We start from the raw sequence: 24013 nt of genomic DNA on the forward strand, positions 1-24013 counted from the left end.
CAGCCGCCCAGGGACAGCCCAAGAAGTGGTGCTGGGGAGCTCACAACCCCCTGAGATTGCGAGAAACAAAACCTCGGGAAAGTTGTGGGCAATGGCCGGACCCTCCTAGATACTCCGGTCAGTGTACCCGGCCCCATAGGCAGAGGCGCACAGCTCACACTTGCTGTGTCGCCATGTTCCTTGGAGCTCATCACACCACACTGTGGGTGGAGGGGGGCGGGTGCTCATGGCACAGCCAGCCTTTGGAGGTGGCACCTAACTGTGGTCCTTCCCGCCTACGGCCCTTGGACTCAGTGGCTCCAAAGCCTCCGGCTACCAGGTTTGAGGTGTTTCCCAACTGAATATCCAATCGCTGGCTTCAAGACGTCACACTAAAAGTCAAATATCATTAAGCAAGCCTGGTGTCACACAGATGTGGTTGCTGTGGGGTCCCTTCTGTTCAGACACCAGTGTCCCATCACGGAGTGAAGGTGCGACTGCACAGCCGGGGCTGAGAGCCCTTTCTTCTTTTCAGCATTAATCTCTGACTCATTACAGCTCATCTCCTGCCAGTGCTGACCTCTCCATCCATTAGGGAAGGAACAGCACCCCACATTTCTGGTCAGGGTATTTTTCTCTCAAATATGCAGGTTGTAACCCCATGTTCTCTCCTCTCTGGATTGTTTTTTGTCTTGTTCAACCTTCCACTTGCTGTGAGTGATTGAGTGACAGGGACAAGCAATGATCAAGCACTTGACCTCATGCACACAGCAGCTTCCTCTCGGCAGAGGCTGGTCACCTGGGAGGTTTCAAAATGCAGAGCATTGAGTTGATATTTGGCATATGTGTTATATTAAAACACTCCTCCACTCCCCTGCCCTTCCTGAAAAACTTATCTCTAAAGCCATAAGGGTGGCAAAGCAAGGTGGGCATCTGCTGTGGGAAGGTGGGGGCTTGGCAGACACAGAGGACCATAGGCAGGGCGTCAGAGAAGGAGACAACTCAGGAGAGGGGTAGACGTAGAGGCAGGGGATTGCTTGCATCTCAGGAGACTGAAGAAGTAAGGAAATAGTTTAAAATGAATACAAACCAGGTGTCCCACTGTCAGAGAAGGGAGTTCCAAGTAGGATGAACTTTGGGGTATTAGAATGGAATTTCAGGTATCTGTGGACTCCAAGTTTCAGATAGATAGCTAGATGACAAATGAAAATATCTATGTATGTGTGTGAGTATGTACACACACATCCCCTAGCTCTACTTACTGAATGAATCTAGGAGGAATACCATCCTGATAGTAATAATAATATTTTGTCTTCTAAACACTGTTATTCACTATTTTTAAAAAAACTGGGCTCCTTGGAGAAATGGCTGAATCCAGGGCTGAGGCAGAAAGGGTACAAGATGAACCTGGACCATCTTCTTGTGCTGGAAAGCAAAAACGGTGCTCTAAAGAATGATGGGGGCTGTCACAGGACACGGACCCAGCTTGAATGAGCCACACTGGCCAAACTGGGGAATATGTGAGCATCAAAATAATCACACTAATGGAATAACCCACTGTCTAAAGTAAAAACCAGGAGTCCATAGTGATATCGATAAATGTGTCAGGTTTGGTGAGGAGTGGAACATGCATGTAGGTGCAGAGTTCTTCCCCACAAAATGCTTATTCGTCATGGAGGGGCAATAAGTAACTCTGTGGGATGAAGCCTGGCTTTGGCGGAGCGATCCATGTCCATGTCACCTACAGGCCCAGGCCTCCTAACAGGACACCTCAAGAAGGGCACAGCATAACCTGAGCAAAAGGGTCAAGGTCATGAAAGTCAAGGATACCCTGAGTAATGTTCCAGACCGAAGGAGTCTAAAGAGACACCCCAACTATATGCAGCGTGCTGCCTGAGCTGTGCAACCTAGAAATAAAGGCCATTCAAGGTCAGAGGCAACAAGCATTTTTTTGAGATCAGTAAGAACAGCTATTGGGACACACGGATTCACGCCGCAGCCCAAATGGTGTTTCGATTTGGTGACCAGGGCAATCGGTATTTATGAGAAGGGGAAGGGGACAATTACATCACAGAAGGAAGGCATTTCTATTGGTGCAGATAAGCGAACATGGTGATGCTAACCCTAGACAATGTTTTTAATTTTCAGCCCACGAGCCATCAGTCCAGTAGTCATAATATCTGCCCTCTTGCTGTCTTTGCAAACAGGTCTTTGAGACACAGTCTTGCTTTAGGCCCAGTGCAGAGGTTATTTTGCCCTGTTTTAGCATTCCAAAGGTTTGAGGCATCAGACATTCAAGACAGTTCCTCTGGGATGGCAGCTCTGACTCCATTTATAAGTGGTTTCGTTGATATTACTTTTTTACAGCTGGAACCTGTGTTTGAATGGTACTATTGGGACAATTGGTAGACGGTGACGGGGGTCCGTCATGGTAGTTAGATGCATTAGTGTGTTAGTACTAGAACATGTTCCTGATTTTGATGGCTGCGTTGGGGGTATATAGGAAAAAGTCCCATTCATAGGACACACTCACTAAACTCTACCAGGGTGATAGGATTTCAGGTTGGAGATTTACTTTCCAATGGTTCAGGAAAAAAAACGTTATTTATACTATATGTGCAACTTCGTGAGCTTTCGGTGGCTGCCAATTTTTTTTTAAGTATTAAAATAAGGTATATCGAGTCACCAAAAAAGTAAATAAAGAAACACGACAAAAATAAATAGGTACAATAACAACAGAAAAACTCCCCGGGTGATTGAGATGCCTTCCCAAGGATTCAAGGCCTTGGTTAAACCCTTGGCTGTGGGCTGTGTGTGCGGAGCTGTGTCCCCACGTCACCCCACATGGCTGCCTCTGGCCCAGCTGCCCCAGCCCTCACAGACCTCCCCCAGTTAATTCTGGGTCCCCCCAATCTGAGTGCCCAGGAACAAGCCCACATGCCACCTTGGCAGGCCCCCTCACCATGTCGGCACTGGCTCTTGCCTCTCGATGTTTCCATCCCTGTGGAGTAGCTGGTGGCTGAGGGCCATCAGGCTGCCACCCTCTGCCCAAATGTCTCAGAGTCCAGAGTGAAAGCATTTCTTGCATCCCACTCTCTGCCGGGGCTGGGGAGGGTCCCAGGAGCCTGGCTTGGCCATGCAGTCACTCCCTCCCCTCCTGCACTGAGGATTGAAATCCTGGCAGCCTCACCACCCCCTCCTGTCAGGGTATTTCCTAGAAAGCCCCTCGGATCTTGGTAGCAATGGGCCCCACCAGCCCTTCACACGTGCCCGGGCACACCTGCGCCCTAGTGGGCAAGGCTTCAGCCCAAGCATTGGAACCAGACGGAGGCCTTCCTCCCTCCCACTCCTGCTGTGTCCTTGTCAATCACTCCCAGAGAACCACCCCCCATGTTGCCACATACTTTGAATGGGCTGCCTCGGCCACCAGGAAGACCTTAACTTAAAGGTGGCTGGCAGCCATCACAGGCAGGTTCTCTCCCACGCGTGTCCTGAGACCACCCAACCCTGGGTAGAGATGGGGGCTGGGACTGTGTTTGCAGTCATTGGAGGGCATGGCAGTGAGGTGGCCTCAGATGGCCGTGACATCCAGGCTCCATGGAGGTGAGCTTGGAGGGGAGGCATTCTATCTGCAGCCCAGTGACAGGCTGCCATTTGTCTCCTAGCATGGACAATGCTGAGGACCCCGTGTACGAGAGCCTGGAAGAGTTCCACGTTTTCGTCCTGGCCCATATACTGAGGAGGCCAATCGTTGTCGTAGCAGATACGATGCTGCGGGACTCAGGGGGAGAAGGTAAGTGTACCCGTAATCACACAGATGTGTTTCACTCGTGACCCAGAAAGCTCACATCGCAGCTAAGGAAGGGACAGCCGCATAAGAGCAGCGCCCCGTGGCCACGGAGCCTCCCTCTGCGTGGACACAGGTCATCTTATTTCTCCTCGTTTCTCCTCACTTCACTTGCGTCTTTCTCCTACCTGGCAGCAGGAGGTTTGCTCTCAGCCATTTCTTCACCTTGCGTGTTGCTGGCAGGCGGCCTTGGGAAATCTGGCCAAGTGAGGGCAGGGACTGAACCCCGGGGCCCTTCAGCCCCCACCCTGGAGCCCAGAGCAGCAGAGAGCCGACACCCCTGAGCAGTGCCTATCTTGGCCCAGGGCCACTCGGCCACTCCAGTCCCCTCCCAGCCCTCTGCAAACTACACCCGTGGTAGAAGCAGACGGAAAGCATGACGTCGCTGGGCAAGCTTGGGGTGGAAGCAGGACCGGGGAGAACGCAGAAAGGACAGGAGAGCTGCCTGTCACCTGGCCTCCCAGAGCCGCTTTGCATGTGCCTCTCCCTCAGCCCTCACACAACCTCCGGGGTGGACAGCGGCCTCCCCACTTCAGCCCTCGGCTCGGCTTTGGGGGCACTGGGGCCCACCTGGTCCCGGATGGTGAGGGTGCCGTCTGTGTCCCCTCCGCTCCACACGCCCTCACCTTCATTTGTGTCCACAGCATTCGCCCCGATCCCGTTCGGAGGGATTTACCTGCCCTTGGAGGTGCCTCCCAACAGGTGCCACTGCTCACCTCTGGTTCTCGCCTATGATCAAGCGCATTTCTCTGCCCTCGTGTCCATGGAGCAGAGAGACCAGCAAAGGGAGCAAGGTAAGCCCTCCGCAGAGTGGGCACAGCGGGGCATAGGGGGCCAGGTGGCACCTCCTTGCAAGCATGCCCAAGGTGATAAAACTACCGCATATGTGCATCAATGTCATCATTGAAAATAACATAGCAAAGATAGCTTTTAAAATATGAAGCAAATTAAAAATTCCACCAGCCTTGGGTAGCCTCTAGTGTTGTTCCCTTCCACGTGCACGCATATTTTGTGTGCATGCAATTAATCTTAGATGTACATTCTGAAAAGCAAAGCTGCTCTAGGGCAGGGGTCGGCAAACTACAGCCCACCACTTGTTTGTGTAAATAAAGTTTTATCGGAACACAGCAATACTCATTCACTGACAATTGTCCGTGGCTACTGCTTTTGCAATGTAACAGTGGAGTGGAGAAGTAGCCACAGAGACGGGGAGGCCGGCAAAGACCAAAATATTTACTCACTAGAACTTTATGGAAAAAGCTTGCCAACGTCTTCTCTTGAAGCATTTGAATCCAAAGATTGGTATTTCCATTCAAATCCTTACAAGTCAGTTTCCTACCCATAGCCCTGTGAATGCCACAGATGGGCTGTCCCCACAGGCTGCGCACTGCACAAGTCCAGCCACCAGCCGGAGACTCACGGGGCCTGTCTTCAGTCAGTGCATTTCGTGTCTGCTGCGGAAATGGCGGGATTCTGGTTGCAACCGTCGCTGTTTTCTCATGTTAACCGCTGATAGGTGCCGTGACTAGCTGAGCAAGGAGGGGGAAACTTCCTTTGTCACTTGTTTCTGGTTTAGCTAGAATCCCCCAGGAGACGAAAGGACAGACGGGACTGATTGGTTTTGGGGCCCTGGCCATTGGTGTGTTCTGGAAATCCGTGGTGACTTGTCACATGGCGATGTGGTCCCAGAGGAAGAGAGCAGGGCTGCAGCCAGCTGTAAAGGGACTGTCGCATCATTTATCTGTGTTATTTACAGGCTTCTCACTTTGACTGAAGAAGAAAAGTATTTAGTCATTCAGGCCTGGGAGGCATTTTGCCTTTTTTGTTGTCTCTCAGCTTCTGGCTGTGGGTTTTAGCTCTTCTCCGTTCTTACCGGGGCTCCTGGGAGAAGAGAAGGCCCTTCCTCAGGACCTGGGATCCAGGCCAGGGCTGGGCCTCTCTGCCCAGTCTCCCAGAGACTCTGTGTGGTCAGCGAGAGATACCAGTCCCGGGCTGGCGTCTCTGGTGCAGATGCCCGGCCCCCTCCTCACAGAAGGCGCTGAGCTCTCCTTCAGGCTTCTCGATGTTCTCAGCGTGAATACAAAGGTGCCTTTTGATAAAAGGACAGGTGTGGAGCGGCTCTCGCTGGGCCCCTCTCAGAAACGGAGGTGTGAGCGGTTTCACCTCTGAACACTTGTCTTTCCCCAAAGTGGGTCCTGGTCCCCGTGTGCCATTGTGTGCAGCCCCCACCTGCTGTCGTACCCTCGGAGCGGTGTGGGTCCCAGTGTCCACGCCCTTGTGTGACCAGAACTGCACTTTGACATGTCCAGTCCTTATGGCCCACTTTAGGACGGGCTACAGTGCCACCTTCCACACAAGCAGAAGCAAAGTACCTGTAAGTGGCTCCCACAGCTGGGGGACTTCTGTGCACATGTCACGATCTCACACATTTGAGTACGACACAAATGCTCTGCAGACTTGACAGCTTGAAGGATTGCTGCCAGCACGTCCCCTGTGCCGCCTCGCCACGCTGGTGGGTGCTGGTTGGTGCAGTCCTGCCCCCCGTACCTCACACTAACCTGAAGTCCAGTGGTCCTGTCGTGTTCATTGCAGGGGCCGGGGGGGAACCACCTTGTGAGGGAGACAAGCAACCCCACCAAGCCACATCCGGTACCAGGCAGGGTGTGTCCCGAGCAGGCATGAGCTCCATTCAGGGGGTAGCGATGATTCCAGTTCAGAAGGACAGACAAACAGATGTGTGACAGAATCGGGTTAGAACCAGTTGGACGCTGCAGTGATGTCTGGAGGCTGGTGCCAGGGGCCAGAACGGGCCTGAGCAAAGGTGCGGGGCTGCCAGCGGGTGTTGCCGGCATGGCTGAGCAAGCATATGCAGTAGGAGCGTGACAGGGCACGGAGAGGCCTGGGCACGGCCGCTTCCTGAGTGCCCGAGGGGCACCATGTGACCTGCAGGCCTGTCCCCTCTTCTGTCGGCCGGTGCTGAGCCCTTTCTCCTTCCTCTCCCCTCCCTTCTATTCCCATCCTTCCTTTCTGCCACTCTCCATGTTGGCCACTTTTCATTTGGCATGTTCAAGGAGCTCACCTCTTAATTATGCAATGGCCACCGGGGGACAGCCCCTCCACGCACTGACGTCCTCAGTGTTCTCGCTGGCAACTGCTAGGAAGGGTCCTGCCTGTCCCTAAGCCAGGCCTGTCCCCTGTCCTTAGCTACTGCTCCAAAGATAGACCTACAGTCCTTGAATAGCTCCTTTCCTGGCCACCATTAGTGCTCAGCATGTCCCCAAAAGGACCTACCGTAGGCGGAACAGAGCAGATGCTGTACAGGAAGCTGACCCCAAGGCTCCCCCAGGTGTCTTCCTTCCTTCCAGCCCTACAGCAGAGCCTGCAGAGGCCTTTCTGCAAATACCAGATGCTAGCGTCCAGCTATTGTTAGCTGGTGGTTGGGGGTCCAAGGGAGAAGCTGAGAGGCTGTCAGGAGGCCACCCGAGGAACAGACTCACCCCCTCTTCTCAGCCTTTATGATGCCAAGAGAAATGGAAGCCTCCACAGAAAGCCATGATATAAGCCCCCAAATGAAGATGGTGCCAAATAGCACTGGGCTGCCAGGGGCTCAAATGAGAAAGGGGCTGCCGCTGCTTCTCTAACAGGCAGTCCTGGGGTTGGTGGCCCAGCGCTGGTGCAGCAGCTCTAGATGTTCTCAGAGGCCCAGGCTCCCAGCCTCTCCCCACTGTCCCCTTCTCATCATGTGGTTTCAGCCTTGTGGTCATAGGAACTTCATGGTGATAGGAAGGATGCTGTAGCTCCAGGCATCACATCCAGATGCCATCATCCTGAAAGTTTGTCTTTTCATTTGGGAAGAAAACCTTCCCCAAGGACTCATGCTGGCATCTTACTGCCAAAGCTCAGCTCCACACCCACTAGCAGCCTGAGAAGTGAGTGCAGTGGGCGATGGAGGGGGCGGGTGGTTGGTGGGGGTTCAGTAGCCAGCTGCAAACTAGGGTGGGCTGTGATGTTTCCAGGCAGTTCCATCTGAACTGTCCTCTTTCTGTCACCCGTGATGACCAGGACCTCATCTGAGGAAAAGCAAGACTGCAGAAACGTTCTTTACCAACTGGGTGCTCATCTGGAAATACACTACTGTCAGCTGTTGGGCTCTCAATCCCCTAAAAAGCCGGGGTGCCATGAGGCTGTCAGTGCCATGCTCTTTAGACGGAACCTGTTCTCTCTAAGTGCAGAGATACTCAGGCTTGCCTCCCGGCACCACTCACTACTTTTGGGTTTGGGGGCTGCTGCAGGTCCAGGGTGGCCTACGCGCCCTGCGGGCCTGGCAGTGGCCGGTGCCCCCCACCCCAGGAAGGGGAGCGGGAGTAAGGTACTATGGCAGCAGACCTGGCACTGGTGGGCGACTTGATGTCACGTTCTGGTGTCTCCCACATGTAAGTGCCACCTGGTAAAATGTCAGGGTCAGCGCCTTTCTGTCCTAGAGCTCTGGGACTATGTGAGGACCCTCCAGACAGGGCGTGGCTCTGGACTAGACCCTTCTGAGCTGAGAGCTCGGCTTGCCACTCCTTCCTTAAAGAAAGTGTCTGTAGCTCTGTGCCTTCAGGTTGCGTTGGACTCTGCCCCAGGAGAGCTGCCTGGGTCTTTGCTGGAACAGGAACCTTTTTAGGGATGCTGAGGTCACCACCCCTGGTCGCCTCCTTGCCTAGCGGGACAGCAGCTGAGGGAGAGGAAAGGTATCAGGAAAGCAGAAGCCTGGCCTTTCCAGCCACGCCTGTCTCTCCGTTCCTAGGGCTCCCTGGCGCCAGCTGGAGCCCCTTCAGCTCAGGTAACCAAACCCAGCTCCACGGAGCTTAGACAGGGAGGGCGTGGTTCTCTCGCACACGCAGCCGTCTGGAAGCACGCAGGCCCCCCGGGGCAAGGTGGGCTCTTCCAGAATGCTGGACATGACCTGGCCCTCTGTCCCACCCTGCAGGCTCCTCACCTTCCATGCAGGGCAAGCTCTGCCACCATCCCAGGGGTCAAGCAGATCCTGTATGTCCCCAAGCTCCCATGTCTGAGAGCGTGGCTGGATCTGGGGCAGGACATGTTCACAAAGATGACAGAGCATCTTGTTCTCGGAGAAAGTAAAACATTGTCACAAGCCACCAGGGCGCCGAGTTCCTTCGCTGCACCTCCCAGAGTCCCAAAGCGCAGCCCCTGAGGAGGGGGTCTCGCTGAGGGGTACAAGGGAGAAGAGCTGGTGTGGGGACATCAGACTTTTAACTCCGACCCCTGCAGCACAGGGCCTGGGACAAGACGAGGGCTGTGGTCTTTCACATTATAGGTTCTTTTTTTTTTTTTTTTTTAATTTATTGAGGTGACAATTGTTAGTAAAATTACATAGATTTCACTGATATGTGGTATATAAACCAAAAGCAACATTATAGGTTCTTGACCCGCATTCCTCCCAAAGGGCCACCAGGCGGCCAGGAGCTGTGGGTAGGGCTACGCGGCTGTGGTGCTCTGTCCTCGGCTTGTGCGTTTGTTCCCCGAACATCTGCCATTGGTCCGTGGGCCACCCTGAGGACCATCAGTCCGCAGCCTGAAGCTCGGTTCCACGGGGGTGCCAGCTGCAGCCACCTGCGTGGGGAGAACTGGCTGAGGGTCTTTCACTAGTAATGCTAGGGCCTGGAGAAACAAGAAAGTAGAGTGTGCCTCAGGCAGCCCCCCATAAGCTCCCCCCAGATACCTGACTCCCCTGCCCCACGTCTCCCCAAGACATCCATGCCTCAGGAAGAGCGCCTCCCAGGAGCATACGAGCTACCGACTCCCCACTCCTGAATCGTCCCTAGCTCCCATCTCTGGTTAATAACATATAAGTTTCAAGTGTACAACTCTATGACCCATCCTGTGTATATTGCATCTTGTGGTCACCACTCAATCTAATCTCCTTCCGTCCCCGCCCCATGTCTGTGACCCTTTCCCCTCCTCACTCTCCCCCTCCTGCCCCTTCCCCTCTGGTCACCACCATTCTGTTGTCTGTGTCTATGAGTTTGTTTGTTCATTTATTGCTTCTGTTTTATGTCCCACATATGAGTGAATCACATGGCTTTCGTCCTTCTCCATCTGACTTATTTCACTTAGCACGATACTCTCAAGGTCCATCCATGTCGCAAGTGGTAAGATTTCATCCTTTCTTCCAGCCGAGTAGTATTCCATTGTGTATATGTACCAATTTAACCTTTGTTCTCTTGTATAGATAGGAGATAAAGATCTGTAAAAGACGTGTTCTCAGAATTCTTGCCAATGTTTTTGTGAGCAGCAGCCTGCGAGGGCATGGGAAATGCCCCTAACCTGCAGTCCCCAGGGGTTTTTCTGTCACTAGGCCACACTCTCCTTTTACCAATCTGTTAACAATTTTAGCTGAATTCTTCTTACTGAGGCTGGCTGAGTCTGCCCCATTGAGCTCACGTCTGTCTGTCCTTGGAGATACATGTCCTTCCTTAGATTTGGGGCTAGCTGGTTTCCTGTGACTTTAGCTGTCTGATGGGTGAAAGGAAAATCATGAACGTGTGGTTTGGATTGTTGTTGTAATGCTCTCCCAGCATTTCACATCTCAAACAGAAACCTAAAGCCTCCGTTTCTTTTTGGAAAATAAATACTCAAAATATATCCAGGCTAGTTTGAGATGGAGCCTACACATTTCCAGGTTCAAAGAGAGGAGAGAGCCTTTTCAAAGAAAAAGAAAAAGGTTGCAGGGTTATTTTGAAAGTCATTTGCTGTTCTTGACATTTGCCACCAGAGGGCAAGCTGTCCCATCACTCCACTTCCTGCTGTGAGGGTGGGAATTCCCAGGAGCCCTGCAGTTGGGAGGTGAGGCCAAGTGGGGGTGCAGCTGATCTCCAGATGGGGAGTTGGGAGCGCACTCCTGCCACCTTGTAGCCCCACTGTCTTCAGCAGGCACCACGATCGGGAGAGGTGTGGGGGAGAAGGCCCCAAGCCTAACCACAGTGCTTCTGCTCACATCCCACGTGTACGACTAGGCACCTGCTCCCTCCTAAGTGTGACTGTGGCCAGGCAGAAGCCTCCTGCTGACACCTCTCCCCTGGGAAGGGGGTGGACAGATCCACATTGCCCAAGGTGCAGCCACAGAAACTGCCTCAGATTGTTCTAGAACAACAGTTTCCAGATTTGCCTGTTTTTAAGATCCATGTTTATTTAAAATAGAGTCCTTGGGTACTTTTCCTGGACACTGGTTTGGCCATCTGATGGGGGGGCTGGAATCAGCGCCCTTACCAAGCACTGTGGGAGCTGAGCTGTCCTCGCAAGTGCCTGAGGAGGGGGCCTCTATCCCCGCTCCTCCCGTTCTCTCCCTGTTGGCATGGTGACTCGTGGAACCCTGGTGCAGGCTCCTGGGCATGGCCCAAGGGAGGCCAGTCCTGAGGCAGCCCTGCAGCCCTCCCTGGGTGTAACTACCCTTCAGCTCAGCCCTGGGAAGGCCTACCTGTGTGACACAGCCACTCCAAGGCAGACCGGGCCACCCCTGACTTCCCAGCCAGAGCGCAGTTGCCCAGTCCCAGCCAGATTAAAAATGGAAAACCCGGAGTAAAACTGTGTTTCCCTTTCATGGGCAACACAGGGGTAGGATTATTTGGGCTCACATTTTCTCCTTAGCAACCCCAGAGGGCAGCACTGAGTCAACTTTTCCATGTTCTCAGGAGAAAATAAACTGGTAATGGTATTCAGTCTTAGATTTTGTTCGTTTGCCTTTTTGTTCTTGCCATAGCACCCTTGCCATGAATCATGCGGAAGAGACACCCGGCTCATGGCTCGCACCCGGTGGCGGGGGGTGGGATAAGGAGTAGGAGGCCCAGGGCAGGAGTGGTGCTTGGGGACTCTGTGACCCCCAGGTCTTGGGGCCAAAGGAAAGCAGCCAATGGGAAGCACCCTGTGCCTGGGTCAGGGCAGGGCAATATCTGGCCCCATCCCTCCACCTCCTCCACCACCACCTCCACCACTACCTCCACCACCACCATCGCCACCTCCACCGCCTCCACCGCCACCACCACTACCTCCACCGCCACCACTGCCACCACCACCACCACCTCCATCACCACCGCCTCCACCACCACCTCTACCTCTGCCACGACCACCACCTCCACCACCGCCTCCACCACCGCCTCTACCACCACCACCAGCACCACCACCGCCACCAGTGTTCCACTAGGAGGGGCGGTGATGAAGCAGGCCCTCTCCACAGTCTCTCTCTACTGCAGTCTCCACCTCCATGTCACCTCAAAAGGCTCCCCAGCCCGCCCACAGCCCGCTGTCTACCCTGCAGGGAGCTCTCACTGCCTGACATGATGAAGTGTTTGTTACCTGCTCAGCCCGTCCCCAGCACAAAATGGGAGCTCCCTGTGGGCAGGGGCCCCTGGGTCCATGGGGTCCCCCTGAGTTCCCTATGGGCAGCCCCCCACCATGGGTCCCCTGTACTAATGCCGACTTGAGTGAAATCACAAATGAGATGAGCAGACAGCCCTCTCGCCTGATTCGCACATTGGGAACGTCTCTGGGAAGCCCAGGCCCTCTTGACCTTCCAGGTGAACTTGCACAGTGTGCTGAGTCCACCTGGGTCCTTCCTCAGAAGTACCGAAGCTGTACTAGCCTTTTTGTGTTTGCTGACAGACCCATTAAATCGTCCGCGGATTCCAGGTGACTTCTCCAAGTACACTTCAAAGCCCACAGCAAAAGATACAATCTTTAAACTGTCAGCAGTGGTTCTGCAACCTGTGGTCTTAACGCTCCTGCTGGCACTGGCGGTCCAGTAGACATCGCCAGTCGCTTTACGTAATCACGGAGACACCTGGTCTTGGAATTCCCTTCCCTGTTTTCCGGGGGGCGCTGCCCTTGGGCCACCTGGCACCACGTCTCTCTCTTTCATTCCAGCCGTGATCCCACTGACGGATTCCGAGCACAAGCTGCTGCCCCTGCACTTTGCGGTGGACCCCGGCAAGGACTGGTTGTGGGGGAAAGACGACAACGACAACGCCCGGCTAGCCCAGTAAGCCCCGCCCTGCAGCCCCGCCCCAGCGCCCCCGCTTCTCCCGCGACAGCTGGCGAGCCTGCTGGCGGGCCGGCGCGCGCTTCACTCGGTATTCTTCTCTCGCCAGCCTGATCCTGTCGCTGGAAGCCAAGCTGAACCTCCTGCACAGCTACATGAATGTGACGTGGATCCGTATCCCCTCCGAGACCCGGGTGAGCCTGGCGTGCCCCGGGACCGACCCGGTGGCTGGGCGGTGGCTGCTGGCGCCAGGCAGCCGCGTGCCTCTCCTAATTGCTGGGCCCCGGGGCAGAGCTCGCCTGCCCCCCCACCCAGCAACCACCGCGCCCGGGGCCCCACCCTCGGGTCCCAGCCGAGCACGTGGTCCCTGCCCCGCTGGCTCTGCCTGGAAGCAGCCCGGGTTTGCGGGGTGCGTGTGTGCACGCGGGTGCGTGCGTGTCTGTATGTGGGCACGCATCCTGCTGGGGATTTTTGTCCTGTTTTCTCCTGGAGAGAAATCAACACGCCCACTCAGAAAACAAACGGTGGGCAAGTCACAACACAAAACTATCTCTGCCGAGGTTGGAACACGATGTGCTGGGCGCAGCGGAATTAATTTTGAACTGTATGCGGGGGCCTGGGACAACCAGGCACCCCAGCGCGCCAGCCCTCAGCCCCAGCTCCTCTGTCCTCTGTCCCCTGGCCCAGGCTGCGAGGAAAAGGCCTCTCCCCCAGGCAGGGTCTGTGCTTCCAGGTACTAAGGCGGATTCACTTTAAGTATCTGACTGACGTTTTTGTCAGCTTAGTAGTGAATTCACAGGGTAAAGGATTTGTGGGGCGGGAAGAAAAGCTTACAAATCACTGGTCCTCCCCAGACATGGGTTTCCTTAGTCATAAGGTGGGGCTCATGCTACAGGCAGTTCCGGCCCGGACCTGCGCGCACTGCTCAGTGCTTTCAGCCTTCAGCCTTCTCCCTTTCATCCCCCGCAGCAGGAAGCAGGCACTGATACCCCATTGTACTGATGGCAAAAGTGACAGCCTGGCTACCGAGTCCTGCTTCTTAACCTAACCTCCACACTGCTTGTCAGATGCCTGCAGAGTGCCACTGCGTGGCTGTGGGTGTTCTTCCTAGCACCCACGAGGGCTCCAGGCAGCAGCTCTAGATCTTGGGCTGGGACACAGCTCTGTCCTGCAGTGAGTAGGGCCCCCTGCCAGGCTTTGGCTGTCCCCCAACAGAGGCAAGGCCCTTCCAGCCCTCGGGCACGTGAGCCATGGCTCCTGACTCACTGTGCTCCCACCAGCGGTACCCTCCCAGCACCAAGCACACCTCCCTTCCCAGGCAGAACCCGAGCTTGTACACTTGTGTCTGGCAAAGCAGTTTGAGACCTCCAGCTCCTTCCAGACTCAGGGTGGGCAGGGGCAGGAAGGAATTTTGGACTGGGAGGTGGTGAGGGCTGGTTCCATCCCTACCCCGTTTCTGGGTGACCTGGTTGCAGGAGGTTCACCCCTCTCTTGGACCTGCTTGGTGAGGGGGGGGCAAAAATAGAGTGGGGAGCAACAGTCCTTCCAGGCTCCCGCTCTGGAGGCCAGGAAAGCCCTTTCAGGCATGAGCACAAGTCCTGCCAGACCCGGCTGCTGGGGTGAGGTCTGTACCCACTGATGCTCTATCCGAACTCCCTGCTCATCCAGGAAGGAACCTCTGGAAAGCCGCAGTAGGTGCTGCCATCCTCTGTACCCTCTCTTCTCCTTTCTCGGGTTCTCCACAAACCCCAGGCACTGGTCCTGGCCACGTTCCCGTACCTAGTTGCCCTCCTGTCTGGCTGACAGTGGGCCTCATCCAAGGTCTTCGGAGAGGCCTCCTTCCCACTGCCACTCCTTTCCAGGGAATGGTAGCATCTTTCCTGAGAAGCCCACGTCCCATTTCAGAGCCCTTCTCAGTGCTGCGCTCCACACTGCCAGGCTCAGAAAGGCCATCGCTGAATGGGAAGGGTGTTTGTTCCATGACCCAAAGAGTGAGGTTCTAAGGGCAAGGTGTCCTCTGCCTGGAATGAATAGATGAGACACCTTTGTAGGATGGGCGCCGACAGGTGCGGGTAAAGTGTCATCCTCACCTGAAGGCATCTACCTGTACAAAGAAGCGGGCCTAGGAGCCAGTCCCATGCCTGGGCAGGCAGTAGCCTCGCCAGGGTGGGAAGGCCCGAGGCTGGGCATGGTAATCCCCTGGGGCGTGGAGAGGCTCTGGGGCTCCAAGCCAAGTGGGGAGCTGCAGCTTGCCAGAGCTCCCCGGCCCAGGGTTTCAGGCTACCAGCGACCTGAGTTCACCAGCGCCAATCGGGATTAGGACAGTGGGGCCCAAGGGCCCCAACGTACCAGGACAGGGTGAGGTCTTGGCGGATCCCACGTGAGGACAGCTCGTCTCTAACCTCCCTCGTGCCCCACAGGCCCCTCTGGCGCAGCCGGAATCCCCCACGGCCTCCGTGGGGGAGGATGTACAGTCCCTGGCCGACTCCCTGGACTCGGACCGCGACTCTGTGTGCAGCAATTCCAACAGCAATAACGGCAAGAACGGCAAGGAGAAGGAGAAGCAGCGCAAGGACAAGGAGAAGACCCGCGCGGACTCCGTGGCCAACAAGCTGGGCAGCTTCAGCAAGACGCTGGGCATCAAGCTGAAGAAGAACATGGGCGGCCTGGGCGGCCTGGTGCACGGCAAGATGGGCCGCGCCAACTCGGCGCACGGCAAGAACGGCGGCGACGCGCCCGAGCGCGCCAAGGACAAAAAGGTCAAATCGCGCAAGGGCAGCAAGGAGGAGTCGGGCGCGTCGGCGAGCACCTCGCCGTCGGAAAAGACCACGCCGTCGCCCACGGACAAGGCGACGGGCGCTTCGCCGGCGGAGAAGGGCGGCGGGCCGCGGGGCGACGCCTGGAAGTACAGCACGGACGTGAAGCTCAGCCTCAACATCCTGCGCGCCGCCATGCAGGGCGAACGCAAATTCATCTTCGCCGGCCTGCTGCTCACCAGCCACCGGCACCAGTTCCACGAGGAGATGGTCGGCTACTACCTGAGCAGCGCGCAGGAGCGCTTCAGCGCCGAGCAGGAGCAGCGGCGCCGCGACGCCGCCGCCGCCGCCGCCGCCGCCGCCGCCGCCAAGCGGCCGCCGCGCCGGCCCGAGGCCGACGGCGCTCCGGGCCCCGAGCGCGCCTCGCCGGGCCCGCCGGCCGCGCCGCCCACGCAGCTGGTGCTCAAGTTCAAGGAGCGCCCGAGCCCAGGGCCGGCGGCGGGCACGCGGGCGGCGCGGGCGGCGGCGGGCGGCGCGGCCTCCCCGGGCCCCGGCGGCGGGGGCGCGCGGCGCGCGGGCGCCAGCGGACCGGCCCCCGGGCGCAGCCCCCCGGCGCGCCAGAGCGTCATCCACGTGCAGGCGGCGGGCGCGCGGGACGAGGCGTGCGCGCCGGCCGTGGGCGCGCTGCGGCCGTGCGCCACGTACCCGCAGCAGAACCGCTCGCTGTGGTCGCAGAGCTACAGCCCGGCGCGCGCCGCCGCCCTGCGCACCGTCAACACGGTGGAGTCGCTGGCGCGCGCCGTGCCCGGGGCCCTGGCCGGCGCGGCCGAGCCCAAGTCGCAGACCTACACCAACGGCTTCGGCGCCGCGCGCGACGGCCTGGAGTTCGCCGACGCCGACGCGCCGGCCGCGCGCTCGAACGCTGAGTGCGGCCGCGGGGGGCCGGGCCCCGCGCAGCGGCGCTGCCAGCGCGAGAACTGCGCGTTCTACGGGCGCGCGGAGACCGAGCACTTGTGCTCCTACTGCTACCGCGAGGAGCTGCGGCGGCGGCGCGAGGCGCGCGGGGCCCGGCCCTGAGCGAGCGCCCGTGCACGATTGCTCTCCATCCTGTCGGTGTCTTTTCTACGTGCCCTGGTCACCCGGAAGGCCGGCGACCCCCGTGTCAGTGCCGTGTACGTGTTTGGTCAAATGTTCCTACTGGTGCCTGAACCTACACTGACGCCACTCAGGTAGTAGACGGATAGGAAACAAGTCATACTGTCGGCAGTGGGTGTGCTAGCTAGCATCTGCCTCGTACCGTGGAAACTCATAGCCATTGCGAGAGTATTTTTGTTCCGAAATAAAGAGATTTGCTGCCCTTTGTTTTTAGAAGGGAGTGTTTTACATGCTTTTTTTTTTTTTTTTTTTTTTTTTTTTTTTTTTTTTTTGCTTTTTTCCCCCTAACTCAGCCACAGACCTCTTGCAGGAAGCGGTCACATGCGTGCGCTAGGTACCATCTAGGGGTGAGAAGCAAAGGCTGCCGGGGACTGCGGGGGCAGCTCCACCTGCTTCGCCTCCCAGGTCCCTGGAGGAGAGGAGGCACGTGGCCGCCAGCTGACGCTCCGGCGGTCACGGTGGCCCTTTAGGAATACCCACGGCTCCAGCTCATAAGCAAAACCAACTCCCACAGCCCCTTTCCCCCACCCCCACCCCCCAGCTCGAGCAACACTCACACTGCCATCCAACCACGGGCGTCCGTAGGATGGGCACCGGACAAGCTACCTCGCAGAGCGCGGTGAGCTGTAGTGATCGCTCCCGGTGCTGGGCAGCTCAGGTGACAGGAGCTTTCTAAAGACATCTTGGGTCCAAAAAGCAAAGTCTGAACCCACTATTTGGAGTTGCCCACATATGAGCAAAGATGCCAGCCTGCTCACGTTTCTCCTTTGAAGACACTTTTCACAGTTGACTGTCGCAGGAGGGCCCTTAGGAAGGGATCATCGGTGCCGGTGCCGGAGGAGAGAGGCAAGGAATTGACCCTTTTGGGTCACTGTGTAAGCCCCCACTAGGCTGCTTTGAAATCCCGCTGCGCCTCTTTCCAAAGGGAAGGGGCCGCGGAAAGCCGGGAAGGAAGCACACCGCACCTCACGTTGCATCTGTCTGGGTTCAGCCAGGTATAGGGGCACCATTCCCATTGGGGTCCCCTCCGTAGGACAGGGACCTCCTTGCCTGTGGCTCCATAACGCAGTGAGGGGGCAGCCCCATCCCCAAGCGGTCCCTTTTTTGGTGCCTCCTACATTTCTTGAGGGAAAAAAAATGTGTCCTTAGCTACCCTGTTTTGTGCAGCAATATGCAACCTCTTCCTTCCAAGATTACCTCTGGAGATCCGGTTCTTGGCTAAGGACACTAAGTTACACCTGCCTCACGAGAGCTCCTTTCCAAGAAATACCGCTAAGGTGGGGAAAATCTTCGCTAGGAAAAGAATACTCTAAAACCGGTGAAAACTTAGGAGCGCCTCTAACAATCCTAAGAAACGCGAAAGCGCCCAGCTTTGCTGTAATAACCTCAGGAAGTGCAGGAAGCAAACCATCTTTCATTGGAGCCAGCTTCTCCTCCAGAAAGGATTCTTTACCCTTACCCCGCCCGACACAAGGAGCAGGAAACACACACACACACACACACACACACACACACACACACACACACACCAAAAAAAAAAAAAAAAACGGGGAGGGAATTTTTTTTTACTTGTTTGAAGAATTATAATAAACTAATTTTGAGTATCTCCTGTAATTTTCTTTTTGTTTTTAATTATTCCACAGCCCGTGGAGTTTTCAGTAACTTACTCATGTTTTACATAAGTGGTTCCTTAAAATTAATCAAAATTATTTATGAAATAGAATCTTTCAGAAATTTTTTGAAAATTTTACTTTTCACACTGAACAATACTTTCCATGTCTGGTAATAAACATCACGTCCCTGATATTCCTGGGGTTTCTTTTGTTACTTAGAGCAACAACAAAAAGTAGTTTTTCTAAAAAAAGCTCTCATCAAGAGGGTTTGTGGCAGCTTTTTGGACTGACTCTTCATGTTACACTTTTGTCATCCAAAGCTGTGAGGTCACAGGTAGTGTTACTTCACATGTAGACACTGCTCTTACTCCTTAGTCTTAGGAGGTTGCCACGGCCAACCTTGAAACGCTCATTCAGAAACCAGACTTATGTGCACAAGTAGTCAAGGAGGCATAGAGTAAATTTTTGCTTGTTTTTTTAATTTTTTTAATGTGAAAACAGCCAACCAGAAATTTCTAAAATGGGCTATGCAAATATTATATCTTTCTCATGCCCTCTGCCAGATTGAAGGGAAAAAAAAGCCAAACTGAGAATAAAAAAAAACTGTCCGTTGTAATAAGAGAGGAAAACTTTCAAAACCAGACAGTGTCATTCACAGGTATTATGAACCAAGGGTGACCTGTCTCCTTGAATTTCCAAGTCACCTCCGCCCCACCCCACCTGACACGTGCCACGAATAAGAGCCAGAGATCCAGCCACTGGCCACCATGTGGGCGCCTCCCCCACGTGGCAGGCCCCTAACTTAGTGTGGTCCTGAGGCTCCAGGGCACCTGTGGGTGCTGCTCTCAGCGGACATACAGCTCAGTCCACCTCGTTTACAAATAGCCGTTTCCTTTTGTGAGAGATGTGTGTCCATCGTCCCTCTAAACAGTGTTAATAAGTGAGGGAGGTTGCTGTTAAATTAGTCACTAATCCAGGGTGGGAACTGGGAGAAATCGCTGTCTATTTCACATGTGGGCCAGGAGGTCCCCCAATGTCCTGTGACCTGGGGGCCCTTTGTGCGGCAAGGACAGGGAAGTGGATTATGGGTATTGGAGAAAAGGAAAGCCAGTCCTAATTCTAGAAAGGCTGCGAGCCTTGCTTTCGCACTCGTCCTGTACACAGGCCAGCCATGCCTGGGAGTGGCCTTTCCGCCTGATCTGGCCAAACTGTCCCTTTCCAGGAAGGTTGGACATCTCCAAGGGACAGCAGGTTTCCAGAAGAATCCCAGATACTTCTAAACCCCAGTGGAGGTTATTTCCATAATTTACTTCACATTTCCCATACATGCGTTACCTGGGTATATGATTTTTTTAGAAATAATATATTGTTCAAGGAAGGTGTTTATAAGTGTATTGTGTCTGTAGATTTTATGCTATGTTACGTTGAAATTTTACAAGCCAAGTTTAAACTGTACTATAGAAATTATTTTTATATTATTTTCAGACTATGCCACAGAGCAATATTTTGTGCCCTTACATTGTCACAAGTTGTCCCCTTGGAAAGGTAACTTTGGGTGGGAAGGGGCCCCACTGTGGGCACTTAGAGTTTAAATGCTTTTCGCTATTTGTTCAAACTCCCTCTGAAAGTGGGAACGTGTAAGTGTCTTCATTTTCCACAGAAAGCTTGATTTGTTGGTTGTTCGTGGATTTGGGTACTGCGCATTTCCTCTTCAATTAATATATTCATGAAGTTACTGTGGACTTTTTCTTCGCAACCCAAGAGGAGTTCTGAAAACTTTGGATCTGTTCCCTTCCAAATTTTATGTTTTCCCAAATAATTTAACTTATTAATTCTGGAAGCTTATTGTCAGGAATGTGGTGACTCAAGATAAAAAGGCACTCCACACTTCCCGGTACACACCTCTGGGTGTGGAAATTCCGTGGGCAGCGCCCACAGCCACCCTTAGCACCTACGAGCTTATTTTGCAAACCACTTTGCAAAAAGAAAATTAACCTACCAAAACATATTTTGTGTTAGTTAAGAAAAAAAGGGCTGTACTTACTATCAGTGGTGGGAAATTTGTGCGAGGGGAAGAAATGTTTTTGCCAAACACGAGTGTAACGGTGCATTCTCTGCATTCTCTGCGAGTGTTTTGTTTACTAAGAGACCCAGGGTAAGGGCGGAAGAGACCCAGGGTAAGGTCTGCTGTGCATTTCAGGTTTCTTTCTTCATGGTAGGGTTCCTTTTCCTAATCCTGGTATGGACTTTGACAAACTAAGTTCTTCGAGTGCTTTTTCCGTTTCTTTTGTTCAAATTATTTTAATAAATGAAGAAGAAAGCGCATTCCATGGCTGAGCGAGCCCTGCCTTGTCCAAATTCAGCCCCTCTGTCTTCAGCCCACGGGCTGCTGAGGTGGACCTCTGGCTAGTCTGGTTCTGCTGTCCCCTGAGGGCAGGGACTTGGGGACAGGGCCCAGAGGTAGTTGGCACTCCTGGGCCAGGGAGCAGGCCCCCCTTCCAAAAAGCCTTAAAGTGGTGGAGCTCTGGGGACCTCTGAGTACCACCATCCCATTCAGTCCCATCCATCAACTCTTTCTGCTCAAACTGGCCACTTGGGTGTGGCTGTCTAGAACAGCGTGGGACCTTGACTTCATTCTCACTTCAGCCTGGTCCACGCCCCTTCCCCACATCCACGCACACCTGGTTCTGTTGGCACAGAGCGTGTTTCCAACGGTGCTGCCTGTTAACACAGGGCTGGGGCCAGTGTAGTTCATCCCGGCAGGCGTGATGGTGAGGGACCCCCATTCACCCCAGGGCTCCCCCAGGCTGCAGGGAGTGCTTCCAGGGCACAGTGCTTTGGAAGATTCTCATGACTGCTCCAAGCAGTGTGCGAACTGGTCTGTTAGCAGCTTGGCAGGTAGTTCCATCTCCAAAAGCAGCCCTTTCTCCCACTCCACCCCCCAGGGAGAAGAGCGAGGGAGAGGCCCATGGGACCCTCAGCAATAACCGGGTGCACGGTCTGTGAGGCGTACAGATGCCTCGACGGGGCTGACCACACACACACACACGGGCAGCTCCGAGCCATTATCTGCAAACACTGCTAGCAATATTACAGTTTGTACTTATTTTGCAATGTGTTGAAACTTGTTCTTTTACTTTTTTATTCTTGCAAAAAGAAAGAGTCCCACCAACCCCAGTTATGTATATACAAAATGATGCCCATTGCTTAATACTTTTTTATGTCCCCAAGAGAGCAGCTGAAGAATATATATATATATATATATATATATATATATATATATATATATATATAATATAACCAGTTCTTTAATGTAAGGTGAAGAGTAGCAGTGGTTTTCAGAGTAAATATAGGCTGAATCTGCTCAAGACCAAGGCAACCCGTTAATTTAGTTTGGACACGTTAGCAAAACCAGCTGTTTCAGAACATCTACAGACACTGGGGCATGACTTTAAATGAAGAAACAGCCAAATCCTTACAAAGAGCTCTCTCACCCCAGTCTCTCCTCTGTCAGCCCGCTCTGTCCCAGTGACCTGGGCCTGCCTCAGGGCCTTTGCACATGCCGTTCGTTCTACCTGGAGTGAACCCCCCACCACATGGCTCATTCCCAGAGCCACATGGCTCATTCTTCACTGCCAGCCAGTCTTTACCCCATTGTCACCTTTCAAGGAGGCCTTCCCTGAATTCTTTATTTACAATGACAACACAGCTCCCCTCCCTGCCACCTCCCAGTACATGTTCCTCTTGTGTATCTATCGCCATCTGAGTGCTGCCCACATGAATTACTCATTCATTCCTTTTAAGGCCCCCGAGCCCCTATAGAATGTAAGCTCCACGTGGGCAGGAATTTTTGTACGTTGTGCTCACTGCTATATTTCCGGTGCCTACAACAGTGCCTGACACATATTAGGCGCTGGATAAGTATTTGTTGGAAGGAAGGAAATGAAATCAGTAATTTGATAGCTGTTGAGCCCCGACATGTCGTTTTCAGCCTTCACCAAATCCAGATTCTACTACTATCCTTAAATGTGCAGAGTGTTTGCTAATAAAGCAGCCTGGCTCCTCCAGCTGGTGCTACACGTTGGCCACATATAGCAATGGGCACATACCCGTGACTGCAGGCATTCTTCTGGGTCTCTGACCTGTGCCCTCCTCTCAGATGAGACCCAGCTGTTTACAGAGAGCAGCCAGAGCAAAGTGAAGTGGGGACAGTTCCGCAGGGCAGCTATCGTGGTCAAGAAGGTCGGTACACTGTGATGGGATCCTGTCACGCCCCCTTCCTGAGGTCATTGTGGACCGGACTGTTCTAGAGAACCTCCTCCAATTGGTCTTTGGGGGCCTGTGCCCTACACAGCATCTCCAGGGAGACGGGCCTTCCCTCCCAGAACAAACTTGGTGGCAGGCAGGGAAGAGAGTCAATATGACCACTAGAAGAACCCATCCTCGTGTCACCAAAAGCAGGCCTGCAATGGAAGAGGAGCTTGTCACACAGACAAACAGAGGCGGGCGTGGGTGACTGGAAGAGAACCAAGGGCCCCCGGGTCCCTTCGGTCGCTGGTGGCTGTGTGCTGGAGGGACACAGCCTGGCCATCACAGAGCCAAACATGCCTCCTGGGCCCTCCAACACAAGCAGGTGACCTCACCCACCAGCGGGGAGAATGGGTCCCCCGCTGAGCGTCCTCCCCTTGGGGGGTGGGTTTCACAACTACCTAACCTTGCTGTTTACTTCTAGGTCCTTTGGCCAACGTGTTTTTCTCTAAGACTTGTTGGCAAAATACTGTTACAAGCTTCCTATAGGACCTTTGTCCTACTGTGGCCTGGTTACAAGGCTATGTCCTTCTCTTTAATCCCCTCCTGTGGCTTTTGCTGTCATTTCTCTGGGTGCCATATTTTCGAGTCCATCATGGACGGGGTGGATGTAAGGTCTCCCTCAAAACATTCCCTCTGCAGCTGCTCCGCAGACAGTGAGTGGGCCCACACATGTGTGTCCCTTTGCTTGAATTGCCAAATAAACAGTGTCCCTTTCACTGCTGCCCTAACAGGCCGGGGCACACTCCTGCCAGTACTCAGAGAAAGAGAGAGAGACAGAGAGAGAGAGAGAGAGCAAGCTTTCCCAGGGCCTGTCCAACCTTTCTCCATGGCAGGTGTCTTTGCATCCTTTTTCCTGCCTGCCCACGGAATGGGATCCAAACACACAACTCAGCAGGTAGCAGTGGGACTGCTGGTCTCCACGAGCTTATGACCAAAACAAGTCACGTCACCAGGATCGTGGTTGGGAAATCAGTCACGGCCCGGAGCCCCAGTCCAGGAGGCACATTCCACCTCCAACAGAGCCAGCCACCACCATCCAGCATGGAGGGAAGGTGGGCCCTCGGTCACACCAGCCCAGGGTGAGGGGCTGTGAGAGGCACAGGGGCTCACCAGGCTGGGCACCGCTTCCCTGCTGGTCGCCATCTTTGATGCCCGGGGCTCCTTTTAACTTCTGGTTGTTGTAGTTGCTTTGCTCCTTTAAACATGCATTCAGCCTAGGAGAGTCAGTAAGTGTCATTCCTCCATTTCTTTCTTTTTCTTTCATTGGTTCATTTGACTGATTTGGGGGTGAAATACATTGCTTCGTTTCCTG

At 54.4% G+C, this 24013-nt stretch overlaps 1 protein-coding gene across 5 annotated transcripts in view; it reads left to right on the plus strand.

Annotated features, from left to right (window-relative positions):
- OTUD7A (OTU deubiquitinase 7A) overlaps positions 1-18280 on the plus strand; it is a 213244-nt gene extending 194964 nt beyond the window's left edge. For all 5 annotated transcript variants that reach the window (XM_088789316.1, XM_074318359.2, XM_088789319.1 and 2 more), the window contains 5 exons: positions 3645-3772; positions 4471-4620; positions 12752-12866; positions 12976-13060; positions 15287-18280. In XM_088789316.1, coding sequence (XP_088645442.1) covers positions 3645-3772; positions 4471-4620; positions 12752-12866; positions 12976-13060; positions 15287-16699 — 1891 coding nt within the window. In that variant the 3' untranslated portion in view covers positions 16700-18280. The remainder of the gene's footprint in view (positions 1-3644; positions 3773-4470; positions 4621-12751; positions 12867-12975; positions 13061-15286) is intronic.
- The last annotated feature ends 5733 nt before the right edge of the window (positions 18281-24013 follow it).

The sequence above is a fragment of the Rhinolophus sinicus genome, chromosome 13, assembly GCF_057876585.1.
Source record: "Rhinolophus sinicus isolate RSI-liver-muscle chromosome 13, RSI-T2T, whole genome shotgun sequence".
Classification (NCBI taxonomy): domain Eukaryota; kingdom Metazoa; phylum Chordata; class Mammalia; order Chiroptera; family Rhinolophidae; genus Rhinolophus; species Rhinolophus sinicus.